This window comes from Plasmopara halstedii (assembly GCF_900000015.1).
Source record: "Plasmopara halstedii genome assembly, contig: Scaffold_110, whole genome shotgun sequence".
Taxonomy (NCBI): domain Eukaryota; phylum Oomycota; class Peronosporomycetes; order Peronosporales; family Peronosporaceae; genus Plasmopara; species Plasmopara halstedii.
The window spans coordinates 595,677-617,923 of record NW_020187031.1 but is presented as its reverse complement, the minus strand read 5'-3'; the positions used below and the strand labels follow the sequence as shown (position 1 = coordinate 617,923).

At 45.6% G+C, this 22,247-nt stretch overlaps 7 protein-coding genes across 7 annotated transcripts; 4 read left to right on the top strand and 3 right to left on the bottom strand.

Annotated features, from left to right (window-relative positions):
* Window positions 1-101: 101 nt before the first annotated feature.
* PHALS_00134 (cell division protein ftsz) lies at window positions 102-1,092 on the top strand (the record flags this gene model as incomplete). The annotated part of the gene is made up of 4 exons (XM_024728248.1): window positions 102-349; window positions 478-629; window positions 699-798; window positions 867-1,092. The coding sequence occupies 4 exons, from the start codon at window positions 102-104 to the stop codon at window positions 1,090-1,092; spliced, it is 726 nt and encodes a 241-aa protein (XP_024572173.1).
* Window positions 1,093-1,182: 90 nt separating this feature from the next.
* PHALS_00133 (cell division protein) lies at window positions 1,183-3,124 on the top strand (the record flags this gene model as incomplete). The annotated part of the gene is made up of 11 exons (XM_024728236.1): window positions 1,183-1,290; window positions 1,353-1,599; window positions 1,671-1,824; window positions 1,905-1,965; window positions 2,021-2,128; window positions 2,196-2,344; window positions 2,411-2,507; window positions 2,583-2,641; window positions 2,706-2,766; window positions 2,841-3,038; window positions 3,119-3,124. The coding sequence occupies 11 exons, from the start codon at window positions 1,183-1,185 to the stop codon at window positions 3,122-3,124; spliced, it is 1,248 nt and encodes a 415-aa protein (XP_024572172.1).
* A 109-nt stretch (window positions 3,125-3,233) lies between these two features.
* On the bottom strand, window positions 3,234-4,112 carry PHALS_00132 (glycoside hydrolase; the record flags this gene model as incomplete). Its single annotated transcript, XM_024728225.1, has 1 exon — window positions 3,234-4,112. The coding sequence occupies one exon, from the start codon at window positions 4,110-4,112 to the stop codon at window positions 3,234-3,236; it is 879 nt and encodes a 292-aa protein (XP_024572171.1).
* A 2,543-nt stretch (window positions 4,113-6,655) lies between these two features.
* On the bottom strand, window positions 6,656-7,908 carry PHALS_00131 (uncharacterized protein; the record flags this gene model as incomplete). The annotated part of the gene is made up of 5 exons (XM_024728214.1): window positions 6,656-7,038; window positions 7,097-7,315; window positions 7,483-7,552; window positions 7,611-7,753; window positions 7,821-7,908. The coding sequence occupies 5 exons, from the start codon at window positions 7,906-7,908 to the stop codon at window positions 6,656-6,658; spliced, it is 903 nt and encodes a 300-aa protein (XP_024572170.1).
* Window positions 7,909-9,072: 1,164 nt separating this feature from the next.
* On the top strand, window positions 9,073-9,665 carry PHALS_14698 (uncharacterized protein). The gene has a single exon (XM_024728203.2). It carries the CDS (start codon window positions 9,325-9,327, stop codon window positions 9,526-9,528), a length of 204 nt encoding a protein of 67 aa, XP_024572169.1. The 5' UTR covers window positions 9,073-9,324; the 3' UTR covers window positions 9,529-9,665.
* A 728-nt stretch (window positions 9,666-10,393) lies between these two features.
* Window positions 10,394-10,774, bottom strand: PHALS_00130 (FOG: Transposon-encoded proteins with TYA, reverse transcriptase, integrase domains in various combinations; the record flags this gene model as incomplete). Its single annotated transcript, XM_024728192.1, has 1 exon — window positions 10,394-10,774. One exon carries the CDS (start codon window positions 10,772-10,774, stop codon window positions 10,394-10,396), a length of 381 nt encoding a protein of 126 aa, XP_024572168.1.
* A 1,808-nt stretch (window positions 10,775-12,582) lies between these two features.
* Window positions 12,583-13,079, top strand: PHALS_00129 (uncharacterized protein; the record flags this gene model as incomplete). The annotated part of the gene is made up of 3 exons (XM_024728181.1): window positions 12,583-12,591; window positions 12,684-12,786; window positions 12,892-13,079. The coding sequence occupies 3 exons, from the start codon at window positions 12,583-12,585 to the stop codon at window positions 13,077-13,079; spliced, it is 300 nt and encodes a 99-aa protein (XP_024572167.1).
* Window positions 13,080-22,247: the final 9,168 nt, after the last annotated feature.

Genomic DNA, 22,247 nt, shown 5'->3' with positions numbered 1-22,247 from the left:
GCTGGCTCCGATTCCAGTGCTGTGGTAAGGCCTTTCCATGCGATGTATGCCACGACTCAAGCGATTGTCCGGAAGCTAACTTGGGCAAGTTCGCCAGTCGAATGATTTGTGGCCTGTGTTCGAAGGAACAGTCAAGTTCAAATAAAGTGTGTTCATGTGGAAATGACGTGGGATCAAAGAAATCGATCACACGATTTTGGGAAGGGGGCAATGGGTGCCGAAATCCGTCACAAATGTCCCGCTTAGACAAGCAAAAGTATCGCGGCATGAACAAGACAGAATCCACGAAGTTCAAACGAGTTGGTGAAGAAGCAAAGAGGCGGCGAGATCACGCAGAGGCCGATGTGCAGTAAGAAGTGTAGTGATTCCACAGCTGTAAATGTCCGAAATGTTGGAGAAGGTCACTGACCCGTTATCGCGGTACCACTGAAAGTCTTAAAGCTACCCTACTTGAACAATGTACTGAAACACTAAAAGTTGGGGTAACCAAATTTTGCAGCATCAGAAACGTTCAATGCGCTATTATAAGTGTCGCAATCAGTTGTTACCTTCGTTCGACAAAATGGTGCGATACATACTGGCTGGACGAGTCGACAGCGAAGAGTATGCTATCTGTGATCGATTGCTTGGTACAGTGGGTCATTCTTAACAACAACAAAATCGGTTTGATATATATGTTTACAAGGGCCTATGTGTAGACATGTTAACAGTGACCTTGCCCGATTGCCAAGTAACGAAGTTGCCATCTAAGGCCGATCACTGGACAAATGATGCAACTGAGTTAGTCCGTCTTTACGGGTGAGAAGATTCGGCACAAGACACTAGAATTGTTTGTGCTATTGAAACTAATGCATGCACTGTTAAAGCTTCAGGATGCATACTACCTCAAAAGTGATAGTCAGTGATGTGATTATTTGGACTGACACAGGACGCCTTCTGTGTTCGGATGCTGACACATTTAGAACGTTTGTAAAGCAAAATTACGGCATTCAGCTGGATTTGAGTGAGGCGGAGGTGCTGGAGTATATTAAGGTCAACGTGGAGGAGCATGAAGCTGAAAGCAAGAGCACGCTGCGGCAGCTTCAATTATAGTGAATATAAAAGATTAAGAGTCGGCCTGATAATTACGAGCCCAGTATAAAACACAAGTCATTCATTCATTGCTCATACTAAACAATTCTAATGCTTACTTTGCGCACTAAGGCGCTGCTGCGTGCGCGTTGTTATCATGCCTCACGTTTTGCATTTTCATCTGAAGCTACTGCCGCCGCTGCTGCCGCATTGCGCTTGGTATCACTCTGTAAATTGATAGAAAGTAACCTAACTCAGCATCTAATGGACGTGTATTACAGGGATTTAAAAATGCACATAAAGACAAAGACGAAGACGACACGCTGAAATTGGATATTGGGAAAGATTCCGATGGGTCAGACGATGAAAGTAAAACCCAGCGGCTAATGGTGGAAAAGAAATTCTCGCCACCCGTTATGAGCTCCATGCAGCCTTTATGGCTCACACAGGACCACCCCGTGACGGACTTATCAAGCTTTGCTCCTAAAATTGTGGTCGTTGGTGTTGGGGGTGCAGGAGGAAATGCTGGTGCTTATGATAGAACTGGCATGCTAGCGATAGTATTTAATGTGATGTATTCGCTGGTGACTGGTTGATAGTGAACAACATGATCGCACGTGGTCTGCAAGGCGTGGAATTTTTGGTTTGTAATACGGATGCGCAGCATTTGCGCACAACGCTGACCGAAAATCGAGTTCAAATGGCCCCTGAACTGACTGGAGGACTAGGGTGTGGTGCCAACCCTGAAGTCGGGCAAGAGATTGCGATGTATTAAATGACACGGGTCAATATGACGCTGACGTAATATGTTAACTCCAATGAATTATTATTAGTCGTGAGGCTGCGGAAGCTGCTATTGATGAGATTTTAGAGCGCGTTCAGGGTGCAAACATGGTTTGTGAAGTAATTTATTTTTCGAGACGTAAATGCGGTCACTTATCAAACGTAGATGTTTGTTACTGCAGGAATGGGCGGTGGAACTGGTACAGGTGCGGCACCCGTCATCGCTCAAGCAGCTCTTGACGCTGGAATCCTCACCGTAGCAGTAGTCACCAAGGTAACACAAAATTGGATTATGGTAGCTGAAAAATTTATTCTCATAGCACCGACTTCCGGCATCACAGCCATTTCGTTTTGAGGGGAACAATCGCGCCAAGCTTGCCGCACAAGGTCTAGCTGAACTTAAGGACAGTGTCGATACGATGCTCATGATTCCAAACCAAAATTTGTTTCACATGTCGAACGAGCGCACTTCGCTGATGGATGCATTCAGGTGCGCTAGATTTGTATACTGTCTCTCGAATGCATTTTTAGAAATTGGCGGATATATTGTTATCAGAATGGCCGATAATGTGCTTCTTGATGGTGTGAAAAACATCTCTGATCTGATGGTGATGCCTGGACTCATCAATCTTGACTTTGCCGATGTTCAATCGGTACGCTGCCGTCAAATTTATGCTACAACTGAAAAATTTATCATGATTCTATGTGTACGGTTGTCACAAATGTAGGTGATGCATAATATGGGTAACGCAATGATGGGTAGTGGCGAAGCAGCTGGAGACAATCGGTGCGTTTATCCGAACAACTTTTGTCAGTCTCACAGCTTTCTTTTGTTTGGGATGGTTCTGTAGAGCTTTGCAAGCTGCCGAAGCTGCACTGGCGAATCCTCTCCTGGGTGACATATCGATAAAGGTATCGATAGAAGCTCTTTATTTATTTTGAACTATCCTAAGCTATCATTTTATAATGTATCGACTAACGTACAGGATGCGAAGGGAATGATCGTAAATATTACAGGTGGCTCTGACCTGACGCTTTTTGAAGTGGACGAAGCTGCCGAGCGTGTGACGCGGGAACTCGAGGATCCGCATGCTAATATCATCTTTGGGTCGACTTTTGACGACTCGCTCGCGGGCAAATTGCGCGTCTCTGTGGTGGCCACTGGTATCTCCGATCCCGAAAAGGTAATCAGCCTCTTTGGATAATATGGATGGTCGAGTCAAGTGTTAACTTAAACTTGACATCGCTTTTGATAATTGATCAGGATTAGAGCCGATCGGATAGATGTTGGTATTATACTGACTATTTTATAATTAATTTGCACAGCGTTGGTTGCACCCTTTATGATCTTGAAATGTCGAACTTGTTTTCATTAACACTCAGAATGCATACTCCTTCTCGTCGATAGGAAAGGTGGCTTGCTGTGATAGCCGCTCAGGTGGTAGCGATGTAAGTGCCTCATTTAAGTCGTAAGCGGCCCACATCGACGTCAAACGTACGACCACTTCTTCGCACGTAAGACTTACACCTCTGGGGACGACAACTTGCTTCATCGCTTCCTCCAGAGGAATGCACTCGTCATAGCAGCGTACGTCATCGTACCTCTTTAAACATCCATCATCATCACTGTCCGAATAGTCCATGATCGGGTCTTCTGATTCGTTTGGCTGAGTAGAAGCATCATCTGACCTTGTACTTCTGCACGCAGAGCTCATCAATCCTTTGCTACTCGAGAAGATCGACTTGCTTTGACTGTGTGTAAAGATAGGCTTGCTAGAAGACTTGCTTGCACTGAACAATTCTCTACCAAGTAAAGAAGGCGAAATGAGCGGAGTCGGCTCAGGCACTGGCATCACTGGCTGGTTCACGACGGCATACGATTCGAGCGAAAGCGACTTGTTGATTTTTGAGATTATAGAGCCATTCATTGGCTGCGCTCCTCGAATAAGGAATGGCCGCATTAGGTCTTTTGTCCTTAAGCCGCATACACCACACTTGGAAATGTCGTTGTACACGCGCCCTACCAAAAGCTTAAGGAAGTCCTGCAGAGCCGCGACACGGTAACGTACAACTGAATTTGTGCGTATCAGCGATTTGCTCGGAAACCGGAACTTCATAATAGCACGATTAAAACTAGCACAGTTGGCACACGAGGCACAGTGTGCGGCAAGCTTGTGCTGAAGATCCCTTCGTAATTGCAGGAATTGTGAGTAGCGGCGGTTGACAGTCCACTCTTGGTTTGTGGGCTGTACACGCATACAGATGCTGTAAAGTGTGTGAGTGGGCCGATTAAGGGCTGCTGGAATAAACACGTGCACCCCGCTCTGAAATGTCTCCATTATTGTACGCTACGTGGTTATTACGCTGTCAGTCAATAGCTTTTCTATCTGCCTTATACTTAGCGAGCAGGGAGCAAGCTTCGTGTTGTACGACGTGCGTGTAATGTACGCCTCAAGAGAGTGACGTGGTTGGTCGATTGGACTGTGCAGCCACTGAATTTTATTGCGCACGCGAGCATTGTGCAAAGTTGCTTGCGTCACTACGACAGGGTTATGCCGCCCAGCCGGGAATATGCTGCGACACCCCGCATTAGTATTACCTTACAAGTCTGATTTGAGTTTATTCGAAGGTTTTTATCTTCAGAGATATGAAGGATCAAATGGACACTAATGCACACAAACTTTTGCAAAATGACATTTTTTGTGCCGGGAAGGAATGCATAGCTAGGAATTAGCATTACGCTTATGCTAGAATGGCCAGTGAGCTCTGGGAGTGCTGCTCTGCTCATCGGAAAAGATTGAATGTAACCACAAAGATTGATTTCCGAGAATCTATGAGCACAAATGAGAATGATTTGCCTCACAATAGAGAACAAATCGCCATAAAACTCAGCCTTGTTTGCAATTATGTAGATAGCACCGTTACGCCATCAGCAAATTAGGAAGCGCCAACGTTCGCTTTAAACGGCAACGGATTTCGGATCGTGATGTTGAAAGTGCGCCTGTCCACCATGGAAGAAGTTTTAGCAGAATATTAGCCTCGATGCGTACATTAGATATTAAAATACCCATGCCAAATTTCATTTTTTCTAATCGGTGTCGCAGCAATCTCTGAAGCAGAGTGCTCTGCTCAGAGATCAGCACAAATAATGCATTTTAGAAACGTGCGCATACCTAAGGCGGAATACATCGCTGAGATGCACACAACAACACCCTTGGAGACCATGTAAATGTACTCAACACGCAGTTGTTTCCATCACACAATCAAATTCTTTAGTAAAATCAACAGATTAAGTGAAACAGCCATTTTTAATACAATGCTACCTAAAGTTGATTATCCTATGTTGTAAGGATTGTCGGTGACTTGCAGGCGTCGCGTACAACTCATCCGTACGTACGCTTGCACATGGTGGCCACCAACCGGCCATTACACATAGGTAGACATCACTTTACCAAGTAGATGCAACAGCTGTGTGCTTAACCGTTGGATGAGATATTGATCACTTTCAGTGATTTAAAGTATCAAGATTTGAGTATGAGATTAGGTCCCAACATATATACTAACTCAGCGAGTGTTCTGGATGGTACCGACTGTTCCTTGTACTCAGAGTACCCCAAGACAACCTTAATGACCACATGGTAGTAGTCATTTTTATGGTCTACGAGGGTCTAGTGGTACTTTATATACCAATCTATGCAGTGCTTGAGCGGATAGTACGTCCACTAGTGCACGCCAACAGAAAGATCGCAGAATGTTACTTAATCCAAACACACGTGGTAGGATCTCACCACACGGGTGTTATCCACCACACAATCGAATTCTTAAGCAAAATCAACAAATTAAGCGAAACAGCGTTTTCCGGCAGTGCTACGTAAAGTCAAGAGAAGAGAAGAGAAGGTTATCCTGACTGCGTGAATGTTGGGATAAATAGAAATGTGAAGGATCGTCGGTGACTTGCAGGCGTAGTGTATAACTTATCCGTACGTACGTTTTGCACATGAGCCGGACATTACAGTTGAAAATTTCGTCTATACTATAGTTTATAGACGTGATGACTTCTTAATTGTACCTAGCTAATAATATACACTATACAGCATGAACTCTTTAAAATAACCTATGATATGTGAATAAAAGAAGGTATGGATACAGCACCTATAAAATCTTATGATCAAAGATCAAAAGATCGAAAGAGTGGTTTGGAGGGCGTAAGTCCTGGTTGGGAGCCAGGTGAATCTCAACCATTAAGAAACCGCTTCGTAACTTCAATCGTTGTGGGACTTGAACCCTCATACAACAGATTAGAGCTGCCACTCCGAACCACTGAGCCAGATTTCATGTCGAAACTAGTTGAGTATAGCCCAATACTTAAAAGCATATTTTGATTGGAAATTCTTGAAAATCTTGCCCAACAATATGTAAGTTGCCTTGCACATTTTTCATACCCAACATCTTCCGTGTGAATATTCACTCAGTCATTTCGTATCTCCTCTATCTCTTTGTTCTCCTCTATCCCCTACCCCCTTATCTATAAATTGTGATATGTATGTATGAAAGTGTAGGAACTCGGATGTCAATGTAACCACAGCCCTTCTAGTTAATAAAATTTGGTTCCGACAATTTTTGGAACTAGAGTTCCCATATAACTGCAATTCACTGTTGAATTGAAGCACCACAGCAGCTCTAGTAAGTATGACATCATTTTGGAACCGGTTCGCAGTTATCGACGTCCACCAGGACTCACGGTTAAGTTGTATTGCAGTTTGATTCGACGATTTGACTACTGTCCAAGTTTTAAGCGATTCTATTGCAAACTGGTGGATTTGTGATGTGATATGCAAACAAAACGAGGTGAATCGCTGTCACGCCGATCTCGATACTTTTCGCACTCAACGCTGAATGTGTATGAACTACTACCTTCGTCAATGGGTGGCAATCTGGACGGCAAGTCGGGTGGGATCCCATGTAGTGTGAATCCATACGATCGATACTGCTCGTACTTCGCCGAGCCATCGAAGCCACTACCGATGTATCCAACGGGAGCTCCCATTTTGGTGCACACGAAAGCACTTCCTGAGAGACCTGGAGCTGACAAAGGCGAAAGCGTCATTTGATTTTGATACCGCCCGGTAACTTTAGCTGGGATGATTGCGTAATAGTGATCAAATTTATGATCTTGGAGAGCGCCTGGGGAGACCAAACACGTGGATGTGCATGGTTGGATACACCTCCGTGGACATTTTACACGGATTGAGCTCAACGTTTGGTGGTGCTGCGACTTCAAAGACTGCGAAGCCGCAAGCAGAACTACGCCAACAAGCACCACAGTTGAGGCTAAATCGGAGGACTTCCTCTAACGTCTTGCCATCTGGAGGGAGCTGCTCAATCACAACTTGACAATTAATTGACCAGTCGGGTGTTTTCACTTGTGTGATGACAAGCGTGGGGATTTGCGACTTGGTTGCTTTGCATCAGCGGGATCCTTTCTCTTCGTTCCAGTTGGTTTCAATTTGGGGTATAGTCATAGACATCGCTTGCTTGCTTTCTTTCTTGGATTCAACACTTAAGTCCGCAGTAAAGTCTTATCTGTTGCCGTCCGATCAACAACCAGCGCTGTTCCAGCGCAAACACCTTCGGATGAGACCCTGACAACTGACTCCCAAAGTTTTGACTGAACTTGAAGATCCACAGTAGACAACTCCTATACACTCCATTTCGTGTGTCTTTTAGGTCGGTAGTCTCACCAGCACTTGAATTACCTTCTTTGTCGGCGCATTTGCAAACACGTCACCAATCTCATCTGCTGAACCCATCTCTCTGGATTCCTTCGTGATCGCATTGATTCCAGCAAGAGTCGGACTTTGCTTTAAAATCTTCTTGTCCGGGTCGACGGTAACCAGCCCTTATCCGATGTGAGCCGATCCCCCCACTTGTACGCAACGTAAAGCGTCATTCTGCCCGCTTCGCACTTGACACGATTCCAACATTCTTGCGCTCGTCTATATCGACAACGAATACGCTGCCGTCTCCGATCACCACACACACCAATGACTTCATTGTTCTCTCGGGGGAGACTCTAGTATTTTAGTTGATAATCGCATCTGACGAAATATTTCTCAACACATAGAAACTAAATCTCATCTTGAGCGTTAAAATATATAGAAATAACAACGTGCAAGTACATCTTTCCAGAATACCACCCAAAGGCAAGTCAACAGTGCGGCTCAAAAGTCGATTAGTACCGACACCACGGAAAGTACCAGCCAGCAGTTGCTGAACCAGTAGCTGCTAAACCTGCAGTTGCCGAACCAGTAGTTGATATACCAACGATGACCAGGTCTGTTGAAGAAACTTATATTGAGCATTGCATTCAGCACATCAAATTAGTTGATAAATACGATCAACCCCAGTTAAGAGATTCAGCGAATTTTTACCAAGTGATTGAATCAAGTCGAAGATGCACGCAAATGGTGATTCCGTCGACTACAAGCATATTGATGATGTCACACCTGACTTTTGGCAATGACGGATAAACGTACCTTTTACAATATCAATTCAATGGCCTGGATGAATTGCAGATACTTGACAACTTCTTCTTCAAACTCAATGAAGACCGTGAATCATTTGAACAAGCAAACGCTAAATGCGGTGTGAAATACTTCCTTGCAACCAAATCCTACGAGGAGCGATTGCATAAATTATGCATGATGACTCGAAGTGATCGGTTCTGCAACAACGAAAACGTATCACGCTGGATTCTTTGCTCTTCAATCTCATTCTGATTGGTATTTGATGCGCGAGACCTATCTCTGTGTGCTCAAACAAAAAGTAGAGCGTTTCAACAAGGTGTTTGCCACCAAAGAATTCGATGGTTGCTTTGAGTATAATCATCACTGAACGAAGGCAAATTGAAAGGGTTGCTGCTGGCTGTGGTTCTGTTGCACACAAGCAATGAAAATATGAATATGAAACCAAGGAGCCAAGGAAAACATCCACTTTGAGGAAATTTGAGGTTTCTACACTTGATCAAGATTCCAGATTGACACTCTAATCTGAGCGGAAGTTGGCAACGCTAACTAAACTGGTCGAACAAATGACGACATGCGTTCAGCCATGGTTAGTACATCATTCGAGATCAATAAGCTTGAGTATTGGGTGGTGAAGTATCTAGTGATCGAGAACTAGCTAAATCGTGACTTTGATTATAATTTTAGTACTTTCGGGAGGATGTTGAAAACTTCAAACTTCAAGACTCTTCATTTGCTGAAACGATTTGTATTCTACTTTATCCACGAGTTTTAAGTCTTTGAAAGATCAGATATCACCTACTACAAGCGCAAGCCAACAGAGAACGATAATTTTGTGATCTATGATCCAAAAAGCTTCTTCGAGGTGCAAAACCAGTTCGTTAAAAACAAAGAGCCATGTTCCACCAAGCTGTCTGACCTTCTGAATACGATTTTTTTTTTACACATGTTTGCAAATACCGTCTGCAAATGGGAACATGATTCAGATGATATGGAGACATTCAGCTTAGCAAATCCACTGTTGGCAAAGGATCTTCACGAAGAAATTACCAAATCTGACTTGCACTTAATACTAGTCGATTACTTGAAGATTATTATTTGTTCAATCAGCCTGCGTCTCCTCCATGCTTCTGCTTACTTCTGTGACTGATTACAATTTCAAATATACCTCAGTTGAGGGTTTTTGCTGAGTTCCGAGATTTCAAAACTGTGTTTCGAATTGGAGCCAGATTTTAATAACTGTAAGATCTTCGGCATTTATGAGGTGTTGGACGGTAGTTGACGAATTAAGAAGTAAAATTATTTGTTAGACTGATTCGTATGCTATATGTAAACTATCCTATATCTTCCTACTGTTTCTTGTATGCATGTCTTTCCTCCTATGATGTCGCGTTTCTTTAACTACAATGGATATATGTATCATCTCCCCTTGAACGTGAATACATTTTGTATACGTCAACATGAACCTACACTCATTTACATTCTAGAACATATTCTAAAATCATAGAACATGTGGGTATGGTTCCTTACATCCTCCCTGATTTGATTTCTCGTTGGCGCTGCTTAAAGTCGGTGACGAGATCGATTGCAATGAGCTATGTGTCGAATATATTTCTCTTTTTCCCAGCTAGCTTCTTCTTCTGTTTTATTATGCCAATGGACAAGCCATTCTGAAGTATCTCTTCTTCAAAAGACGCTGAATGATTTGAAGCCGATCCACTGAGTCATTGTTCACAGACTTTGGACGCTTTGAGGTTAGGACGACTAAGGGATTTTTCGGGTGTTGGTTCATATTTTGACAACACATCAACATTAAAAGTTGGAATTAATTTATTTATGCTTTGTGACAACTTGAATTTTGCCAGGTTGGAATTTTTCATCTTGATGATTTCAAAAGGCCCAGCTTTTCTTGCTGCAAACTTCGCTCTATTGTTTCCCATATCTTTGGCAGCATGCTTAAGAAAGATTCTTTGGTTATTTACGAGACTAGATCTCCTGCTTTAAACTCAATTTGGTCAACTCTTCTCTTCTGATTGCTTTCGAGTGGCTTGAGCTTTGAGTGGGCTCTTTCGTGCTTGCTCAATTATTTTTTGACTTTTTTCCACAAACTCTTTAGTCTGTACATCAATTTTCACTTTAGCATCGTTTGTTCTTAACTCTTTTTGCCATGGAGAGCGTTTCTTTCTCCCGGTATCAATCTCAAAGGAAGAATACTCCGTGGATGCGCTGAAAAGTGTCGAATGAGCATATTCTATGGTGCCTAAGTAATCTGTCCAATCTGTACATTGATAGGACACCATACGTCTAAGTGCATCTTCGACGACTAGCTTTTGTCGTTCAGTTTGTCTATCAGCTTGAGCTTCATGTGCTGTTGTCATACTAAGTCGAACACCCATGATTGTCATCAGAGATTTTCAAAAATGGTGCAGTGAACTTGCTATCTATGTCACTGATGATCACTTCAGGTAAGCCATGGTGTCGAACTACAGCTTCAAAGAATGATTTGGCTGTTGTAGGTGCGTCATCATTCGCATGCACTGCAGCGTACTTGGTACGTTATGACAATTTGTCGATAATAGTTAAAATTGCATCAAAACCCCTGTCTTCGGATCCTTCTTTGGTATACGAAATATACTGGATACCCAAGGCGAGTCAGATAATTCAAACTAACTGCCTAATAGCATTTCGTCAACAAACTTTTGTAACGCATCTTGTTCCACTTGAGATAGACGAAAATGTGATCGATTGCTTGGCTGAGCTCCTGGTCTCATGGTCATTTCAATATCTACCGAACGATGTGATAGTAAAGCATCTGGCAATTTCTTGAAAACCCATATTTAAATGAATCCAGCAATGATTGTGGGTTGAGGCTGTCTTGGCTCTTCCACATCGGAGACTTGGCAAGTTTTGATACCATATAGTTCTTCATATTGTGCCTTCTTTAATTTCTTAAAGCTGATATTACATGATGTTCAAATGCCAAATTAGATGGAACATTGCTGCTATTAGATGATACATGATGCGTACGCCAGTTGATAATTGGTTCATGAGCTGTAAACCAAGGTGTACCCAAAATAACGTCATGTGAACTACTGGTCATTGGCCATTCCATGACCGGAACATCTAAAAATTGATTTCTTTCAAAGGATAAATCTGCAAACCCTTTCTTTACTTGGCTTAACCACATTGCACGTGGCGCCTGAATCCAACATAATACTGACAGCACGATCATCAACACTTGATGAGATCTTTGCTACTATAGTTTGCAATTTCACCTTTGCTTAGTGTTGTGATAGCTTGATGAGACGCTGTAGCAATCGTTTCTACACGAACAGACTCATTTTAGAAGTAATAAATATTGGCGCGAGTATTATGATTTCGATTATTTTGATGATGGTTGCCTTGTTGTCTGTTCTTCCGCTTAAAACATTATTGCATAGTATGACCGAGTTTCTTGCAATAAAAAAACTTTAGTTTATTTGTACGGCGATTCTGATAAAGATTTTGAAAACGAGACGCCCTTTAAAAGAGGCAAGCATGGTCAATATTTATAGGCCCAGGTTCATTAGATGGCGGTATCACTGGTTGTGGGCCAGGAACGTGGATAACGTGGTGTTTGACCTGAATAATCACTTCAATTACTTAAATGAGCAAGCTCAAAATCGAGCGCGACTATGACCTTGTTTAAAGTCTCGCAACGTAGATGTTGAACTTCTTCTCTAGTTCTTTGCCGTAATCCTCTTTGAAAAAAATATCATCTGATCGATCTTCGTCATGTCTTAAATTTGCGAAATGAGTCGGCGAAATTTGGCAATGTATTCTGATAAGTCTTTGCGACTCTCTTGCTTCATTCTATGTAATTCATCACGTAGACGATATTGCAGATCAGCTGGTACAAACTCTTTGTCCAAAGCAACGAAAAATGTGTCACCGTTTTAGTTTCAGACTGGTGAAGTACAAGTCTCGGTGCGGCAGCTCCACGTAAAATGCTTCCAAGAACTCAATCATTTGTTTCGATAAAGATCCTCTTTTCATTTCGTTTCTTGCGCCGAGAAATAACTGTCTATGTTAGTTCAATAAAGATGGACAGACTCTTCACTTTTTCCAGTATAAGTTGGCAAATTTAAACTTTGGGCTCCAGTTGTTTCTGGCTTAATTTGTCGATAATTGTTGTTGTTTGTCCATAACTTGTAAAAGATGTTGCATGACGATGGTTCGACCAAATGAAAAAATATAATTTTTAGCTTTATACAATTCTCTTAAATCATAAATCTTTCGCTAAAATCCTTCGACTTCTTGGAGTAGAGTATCGACTTCTTGCAGGAAGGGGATCGGAAAAAGACTTGCCTTGATTTGAGTGAATTATCATTTCTTTTGTTAGAGGTTCGGATAGAATTGAAGCTAGTTGGTGAGATGTCTTGATGGAAGAGAGGAGATCTTGCGCGGTGTTTGAAGTTTTGTCACCAGAGCTGAAGGCGAAACTTTTTCACAATCAAATGAAATTTGATATCAGCACGGCGCTTCTTGCCCATAGAACGTGCACGACTGATTTGGGCCTACTTTCTCACACCGAAGCTACTGACTCAAGTTAATGAGTGGGGAGGTGTGGGTCGTTTTGTGCGTACACGACTTAACCTTCCGAAATGGATTAACTGCTTTGAAGTATCAAGCTGGGTCCAACCTCAATACCCAACTGATTGACTTTGTCTGCTATCAGAATTGCGGGTAGATATTAAAAACCACACACTCGATAATACTCCACAGCTCATCCATACCGGATGGGGCAAAATAAGGCGCAGCAAATACTCAGGGACACCCAACGAGGAAATTGACGACGAGAGGCAACCAACAAGTGCTACCACTTGTAAGGATCATTCGCACTTATGAGGTGTTGGACGGTAGTTGGCGAATTAAGAAGTGAGATTATTTGTTAGACTGATTCCTACGATATATATAAACTTTCCTATTTCTTCCACTATTTCTTGTATGCATGTCGTTCCTTCTATGATACGCCTATTTTTTAACAAGTATGAATATATGTATCATCTCTCCTTGAACGTGGATACATTCTGTATACGTCAACATGAGACCTACACTCACTTACATTCTAAACCGTATTATAAAATCATAGAAAATGTGAGGGTGGTTTCTCACAATAACTAGAAGGACTATGGTTACATTGACATTGGTCGGGTTCCGAGTTCCTAAATTTTTATATATTAATATATTAAATTTATAGATAAGGGGTAGAGTATAGAAGAGAAAGAAGAGATAGAAGAGATAGAGAGACAGTGCTGCATCTTTTTTGTGGAACTTGGAACTCGGTCCCACATGGTGTATAAAACCTACCGTGATTATTGCTGTAACATTGGTTCGGTGACATGGAACCGGCTCACATTACGTTAGGGAACTTTAAGCGTGACCTGTTTTTAATAATTACAATCACTCTGGTGGTCTCTCGTTCAAAGTGACTTGACCATACCATGCACATTGTAATGGGATGCGGTTTATGTTTCGAGATTCCCAGAACTACTGGATTTATATACCTACACCCGCTCTGGAGACACATTTGTTAAAATGACGATTCTGGCAATGTGTGACGGAGGTTTCACGTGGCCTTGTATGAAGGGTGTGGGTCACACAAAATGGTGTACCCGCACAATGGTATAGCCACACTTAAATAAGAAGTCAGTTCTGGCTGGACTGCCAGTAGTTATACAACTAATTAGATTTCATTATATGGATAGGAAACATATAGATTTAGATATAGGCGTCTTTGCCGCAAATAAAATCGAGAGAATCAATAAACATTCTATACGGAAGAGTTTATTAGCCTTGGGCTAACGCTGTACTTACTGTAACGGGATTACACGTGCCCTTTGAGAAAGGGTGGGTCGCACAATCTTGTGCGACCATACATAGGTGTGAATTACACAAGTTGGTGTAATCACATTGTGGTGTGGCTACACCATAACAAGAAGCCACCATGTGACAAGATTGCCAGTAAAAATGCACATCACTACTTTCATTAGGTTTCAGTATATAAATAATGTATCACTATATCAATACGGAAAACCTGGGATACTAGATATTGGGGGCTCTGCCAGAACTAAAACAGTTTAAACTTTGAACGTAAGAGTTCACTTACCTTGGACCAGGTTCTTAAAACTCTTAGAGGGAGCGGATTGCAATCCGCTGCGCTCGCACTGAATTTTATAAAGATCGTAAAGTCGGTGACCTGAGTAGCTACGACAACTTCTTCTCTTTTTTCCCTAGGGCATGCAGGACGGGCTTAAAAAGCTGTTGTCCCTGCTGGACCCTGAGGGCGTGGAGCACTTTCTTGCGCAAAGGCCCGAGGCGATAAGCGCGCGCCTAGAGGCTTTTCAAATTATGAAAATGTTCTGTTAGAGCACTTATAGTAGAAGCTGTCAGCGTCGACTGCGTCCATGACGCCAACGTCGACGACGGATTATTTCTCCCGACCCAAACGTTAAGACATTTTGCGAGTGTTCTCGCCGCCAAATCAAGCATATCGCGTGCGATCGCGTTTCCTTGCTGCCCGACAAGACAAGAAAGAGTTGGTGGAATTTGTCCAAGTGTTGAGAATCATCATTGCCCGTATGGCAGCCGATCCTCTCCCCGAGACGGTCCCAGCGACCGTGTTTATGGAGGGCCCCCGCACTGACGTGGTTAGAATAGAAGTCTTCTCTTCGTTTGAAGAAGCAGTGAATGTGGCATTGAATGGCACATTCAACTTTAAGTCGGTACGACTTGGTTGGAATGCACATTCTCAGAGCTCGTCGAGCGGGCCTAATCCCATCGATCTCAGTTATGCTGAGAATGAAGAGGGAGAGCCCCGAGCTGTCGAGCAGCGTTTGAACAGCTGACGGTGTATTGTCTGTGTTGACACCCGTTTCCTTTGGACAGGTTATTCCCTGCGCAAGGCGCATAAACTTTGCCGAACCGACGTTTCTAACCAGTCTAGTTTGTCGCCGGGAAACAAAAACACTCAGTAGGTGCTGAGTGCCCTCCTGAAGAAGAACTGAGTTCTGTTTTGCCTCAAATAGATAAAGGTCAGCAGAGCCCAGCCCCAAAGAGCCCCGTGCTCTTGAACACGAAACGTGTGTGCAAGCCGGGCTTGCTGGTCGTAAAAGCGACTGTAAAGGGCTGGAAGAAGCCGTGGAAGATCCTAATCGATTACGGGGTGTCGGGCAATTATGCTTAACGCTCCACGATCGAAGGAAGTCAGCTGTATGCTGAGGCGCTGAAAGCGCGGCTAACCGACACCGTCACTGTTCGCTTAGCGACGAAGACATGTGGCACTATGCCGAGGATCCCTGTGCACCTCGTTGTGAAGTTTCTTGACTCCGATAACGTGGAACGCTGCTGACTCTTAGACTTGGATTCAAGGTATGACCTTTCCTTAGTATGGAGTTGTTGGAACCCCATGAGCCATGGATCGACTGGAGGTCGAAGATCTTGGGCGCTACGCGTACGTCTCCTGGTGAAGCTATGGTGAGTCATGAACCCACCTCCGCTAGGAAGCAGAAGCGCTTTTGGCGCGGGCACAGTACAGTGACGGTAAATGTGCTAAATATCGGAGTATCCGAGCTTCAAACATCGAGGGCGTATTGGACAAGAGTCTCTTGCATGGCTCGCGGGATGAACATGGAGAAGCACATAACCCACTGAGCAATGCTCAAGTATCAACCGATCATGTCACTCTTGGCATGCAGCAAAAAGCTTCAAAGCGTGAGCAGCGCTCAGGGATTTACGTCCACTCCACGTGCATCACGCCCACGATGCCTCAGCCCTCGGCCGATTATGACACGCATGGCATGCAGCGACTGCTTCGATACTTGAGCGGCACTCAGTGAGTTACGTGCCCTTTCGTTCAGCACGCGAGCCATGTTCGCGACTCGTGTCCGATACACCTTCGGTATTCACCCACTCGGATACTCCAATCTCTGGCACGTTGCCGCCTATATCTCGAACCTTTAATTTACAATTGAATAGTTAAACCTAATTTATAATCATAACTACTGGCAGTCCCGCCACGGAGTGGCTTCATAATACTGTGTAGCCGCACCATTGTGTGATTACACCAACTTGTGTTATCTACACCTTTGTACGGTCACACCATTCTGTGAGATCCAACGCTTCATACAAAGGTACGTGTAAACCCGTTACACTCCCCGCACCAAAATTGTGAATACCCACAATTCCCATTTTACTGTCGCCTTGTTCGAAGCTCGCGTGTCTGAGACACCGTTACGTCCCTAGATCCATCTTTAAGCATTTCCCGCTCAATGATCCCTGTGTCTTTGACACGAAAAACACCTAGCCTAGCTGGTTCCGAGGGCGCCCGCGGGTTGAGCCCTTCTTCGTCTTCTGCACGGGGCGCATCTCCGGATAGTACGCCCGCGGCTTCACGGATAGTACATCCCAAGCCCTCGGCAACTGGGTGCCACACACCGCGCCCACCACGGGCGACGGATTCTCTCGTCAAGGGTTCGGAGGAAGTCGACTATGAGTCTGATACTCCTTTACCAGCATGGGAAGACGAAGAGGGCGTGGTGCGCCAACGGCGCGACGTGAGCCTAGCTCGAACCTTGCGGACAACGTGTCCGTTATCCGATCTCTTGACTTCCGTGGGGAGTGGTATTATTACCAATCGCCTCGACGAGGCACAGGAGCAGCAGTTGGCGGTTGCCCACAGGGCGGCTCTCATGTGCTTGTTTCCACGTTAGGACTTAGATCCTTTGTGTGGAATACGGCTTCTGCTCGGCGGGTCCCACTACTGAAGCGAAAGACGCGTTCACTCGATCATTAGGTGTCTACGTAGTCGGGCCCCCGGCCACTACACAAGCAGATCTTGACCAGCGGAAAGCTTTCCAACCTCGCTTCTTGGCACCTAATGAAATCCCAATGGTAGGTACCGCGCTCGACTTCGATCTCAAAGAGGAGGCACTCCTGTACCCGCTATGCGGACTATTCCTGTGGTGCTCGCCCCTGGCAAAACCGCTGCAGATGATGGGGAGCTCTTTGAGCGATGGGTGGGGATTTAAGCTTGCCAAACTCAATGTGCAACGCTGACTTCCTGCAAATTATCACCCTGCGACATATGGAACAAATCATAACGCCCCTGCGAGCTCTGTGGTTTCTCACACGGGCGAGTCAACAACCACAGCAGCTCAGGGTCATAGCTTGAGCTCAGCTCATTGCCCTTCGGCTTCCCCGGCTATTGCTGAGAAGCGCGGGACGATGCGGAGCGTCATGATCTCTCTGAACATTAGTGTCCACGGCATCTGGGCAGTCTTGCCAAAGTGGCACCTCAAGCTCTCACGAGTTTTAGGAGTTTGGGTATCCCCGCCACTTCACAAGATAGTGGACTCAACCCTGTTGACGTCGTCGACCCACAAGGCGTTCCACCTGTTAGGGGACGCCACCATTCTCATCGAGAAGAATCGGCGGCGGACGATGTCGACTTGGTCTATCGCCGTCCGGTGACTCGCGATGCTCCTTGAGCTTTGGAAGACAGATTTACTCGTCATCGGCACTCCACCGACCATCTTACCGAGGTCGCATACAGCTGTGCCGAAGTCTTCAAGAGCTTGAAGCACTTTGAAGACCGACTGTCTCACGTTGAGGACTATCGCGCTCTGTTCGAGCGGCTTCTAGCCGTTGGCAAGACGAATACGTCACTTCTTGCGATGGTGGAGCCGTTGGAAACGGAAATAGTTGCACCCTGTGCTCAGAACCAGTTGATGGTATAGCTTCTGGGTGGCCAAGCGCTTTTAAGCGCCGCCCCTGCGCCAACGCTTTCGCGCTCACTTGCACCGGATCCCGGTTTGGCTGAAGCAAGACCACATAAATCACCGAATAGTTGCGCATCCTTTTCGGAAGGTTTAGCGTATACGTAAGGCCTCGCATGGCCACGGCCTTAGAAGGTCCAATATAACATGGATAGAGCTTTGTCTTGAAGACAGCAGAGACTGCATATGTAGATAAATTTCTAGCATTTAATAAAACCAGTTCTCCGACCTCAAAGCTCTCAACAAGTTTTCTGCTTCTTCCATTTGCATATTTTTCCTGCATGTCTTGGTTTCCACCCATCGCATCGCGAACGGATACTCAGTCTGGTAGACAAGAAGTCATCGACTTCTTGATGAATAGTGAGGGAGCTGATATCAGCTGTCCGTTCGGCTATCCCCCAGAAACTCTGAATCATGTCATGACGGCGTCAGTAGAACGCGAGGATGAACGAGCCCGTTTACGTAGAACGGCGTGTAGCTGCTAGATGAATGCGCTGCATTATTCAGAGCAAACTCTACGAGTGACAGCATGGCACTCCAGTGCTTCGGCATCACAGAGCAGACGCCGCAAAGAACGTCTTCAACGACGCGATTCACACGCTCAGTTTGAGTATTGGTCTGCGGATGGTCCGCTGTTGACATACTCAACTTGGTGGCCAGCACCTTGAAGATTGTTGACCGGACTTTCCCAGCGAAGCGTGGGTCTCTGTTAGAGCCAATTGACTCCAGGAGTCCATGTTGTCGAAAGATACGATCCACAAACATCACCGCGGTACCCACACCGTTGATGATGTCCGACACTGCCGCAAGATTAACCATCTTGCTCAAACGGTCCACAAAATCCACCACAATCGTGTTGCCCGCCGAGTCTATCGGCAGGCTAAACACAAAGCCCAAACTCATGGACTGCCAACAACCAAAGGGTACCGGGGAACTGGCCAATATCGCTGCCGCATTTGGAGAAATTTTCAACCTTTGACACGACTCACACGTGCGCACATATGTACTCGTCAATTTGTACAGCTTGGGCCTTAGTAGTGGAAACTCACAGAGCTGTAGGTCTTCTCACGACCGAGATGACAGCTGAGGGGCCTCATGGATGATTTGGTGCTTCAAATCATCATCGTGAGGAACCACAACTCGTGGCGTATCCGTCGAGTCGGTGCTATGATAAAGCAAGCCGTTATTCAACGAATATTGGTGTAAACGTGCGCGCAAACGCGCTAACAAGCTCTCGAGAGCCTGTAGCACGCTACACATACCATCACCCGCGTATGTGGCGCGGATCAAATCCGTCACTGACGACGTCACCGTCGTGACAAGAGCACGGTTTTGACCCCATCTGTGTGACAACGCATCAGCCAAAGCATTCTGCTTTCCTGGCTTAAAATTTACCTCGAAGTTATATTCTGCGAAGAAGGAGAGCCACCTGGCCATCCTCTGCGAGAGGTGAGGCAACTGAGTCGCAGTGCGTAGTGACACATGATCTGTGTAGATCACGAACAGCTTTGAGCCAAGCAGGTGCACCTAAACTCGACAAGTATATACTTCATTACAAGTAATTACTTGTTGTGGACTGGTGAGTTCTTCTCTGTAGCCGTAAGCTGGTGAGATTCGAACGCAATCACCCGATCTCGCCCTTCGGTGTCTGCTTGCAGCAGTGCACAGCCGATGGCAAAGTTCGAAGCGTCACAGACGACACTAAAAGGACAATCGGATTCTGGCAACGCCAGTATTGGTGCATGAAGGAGGCTGTCTTTGACCCCGTCAAAAGCCCCCCCGATACTCGGTGTCCCAACACCATTCCGCATCCTTCCTAAAGAGATTAGACAATGACCGTGTCATTTCTGCATAATTCGCGCTATATCTGTGCAAGTAGTTGGCGGGCCAAGCCACCTGCGCAAGTCTTTTTTGTCCTTTGGAGCCGACCAGTCCACAATGGCCTTGACCTTAGCGAGTTTCGCTCGCAAGCCACGCTTTCCAATGTAGCACCCAAAAGGGGATTTCTTCAGCGCCGAATATGCACTTATCTGTTTTTCGTGCGCATATACTCGAGCATCGCTTTTATATGGGCGATGTGGTCCTCTTCATCTGTCTTCCCGTGCTTCGCACGACTGTGGACGAAGATGTCGTCAAAGAATATCTGTGCATACGCCAGGTGGGGCTTGGACAACTGCGTCACAAGACAATTAAATGTTGCTGGTGCATTTGACAGCCCTTGAAGCATCATCAGCCACTCCCAGAGCGATTCGCTCGGAGTACTCACCGCTGCCAGCGGAATATCATTCGCTCTGGTGAGCAATCGGTAATGCCCATCGACCAAGTCGAGTACACTGTACTTTGTACAGCCAACCATATTGTTCTGAAGAACATCCTTTCTAGGATTCGGCGACTGTGCCGGAATGGTGGTAGCGTTAAGCTTATGTAAGCGTGAACGATACGCCACTTGCTGTTCGGTTTTCGGACACAAAATGTCGGTGTCGAATGGGGTGACTTGCTCTCACGCACCATTTCTGCGTCGAACGTCGCTTTAACAAAGGTGTCAATGACGTCACACTGCTCCTTGGGCAGGGGCCATTAGCGTGTTACGTAGTATTTGGTTTCCAAAACCAGGTCGATCTCATGGCGCACACCTCGGTCCGGAGGTAGGCCCGACGGCGGGTCTTTGGAGATGACGTCTTGGAATTCCTTTATCAACGGAAAGTTCGGACCCGAAGGATCCTTTAGGATCGACGATCCACTTCGTGCGTTCAGCACCTACTTAGTGTCCTCTAGAACATCTTCACCCAGAAGCAACGACGAGTTAATCTCCTCGTTCGGTCGTATAATGATCATCTCGGCTAAATCGCCTGCCTTCAAGACACCGCGAGATATCTCGTCCAGCTCTAGAAGAGCATCTACCGCGGGAATAGTCTCGAGTGTGACTTCGTCGTCTTCTTCTCCCGTCATACCGTTGACAAGGGTGTATAGCTGTGCGCTTTCATCTACTGTAGACACACCCTGGGTAAGGGACGACGCCCTGCATCTTGCAGATAACATAGGGTATTGCCGACTCCGCTCAATGGACAATTAACGTTTCATCGAGACCAGTAGGAGCACGCACTCAACGTCATCCACTGTCCCCACTCCCTGCTCCATCGAAGCCTTGATGTTATTAACAACATCCGGCAAAGAGCTGCCATTTTTGCAGCCTTCGTCCAGTGGATAACGTGCCATTCCACGCGCATCAGAAGGGCCCTACCCAGGATGCCTCGGACATCGTCCGGACATGCCATACTTGGCATGCAGCAACTGTTTCGAAGCGTAAGCAGTGCTCAGTGAATTACGTGCCACTCCACGCGCATCAGAAGGGCCCTGCCCAGGATGCCTCGGACATCGTCTGGCCATGCCACTCTTGGCATGCAGCAACTGCTTCGAAGCGTAAGCAGTGCTCAGTGAATTACGTGCCACTCCACGTGCATCACTGGGGCTTGTCCCTCAATGCCTCAGCCCTTGGCCGACCATGCCACTTTGGCATGCAGCAACTGCTTTGATACTTGAGCACTGCTCAGTGGGTAAGTGCTGCTCCAACTTTAGCCCACGAGCCATGCCCGGACCTCGTGTCCAATACACGTTCGGTGTTGGACAACTCGGATACTCCAAATCCAGCACATTGACCGTCACGGTCCAGTGCCCGCGCCAATAGAGCTTCTGCTTCCTAGCAGAGGTGAGTTCATGACTCATCAGAGCTTCACCCGTACGCGTAGCGCCCAAGGTTTTCGACCTCCAGTCAATTCATGGCTCATGGGGGTTTCGACGTTTCCATACCAAGGAAAGGTCATACCTTGGATCTAAGTCTAAGACACAGCAGCGTTCCACGCTATCGAAGTCAAGAAACGAGGGCCACAGGGACCCTTAGCATAGTGACACATATCTTCTTTGCTAGGAGAAAAGTAACTATGCCACTAAAACGGGGATAAGCGATTTAGGATACAGCTGACTTCTGTCAATCGTGGAGCGTCAAGTGTAATTGCCCGACGGCCGAGAATCGATCAGGATCTTCCATGGCTTCTCC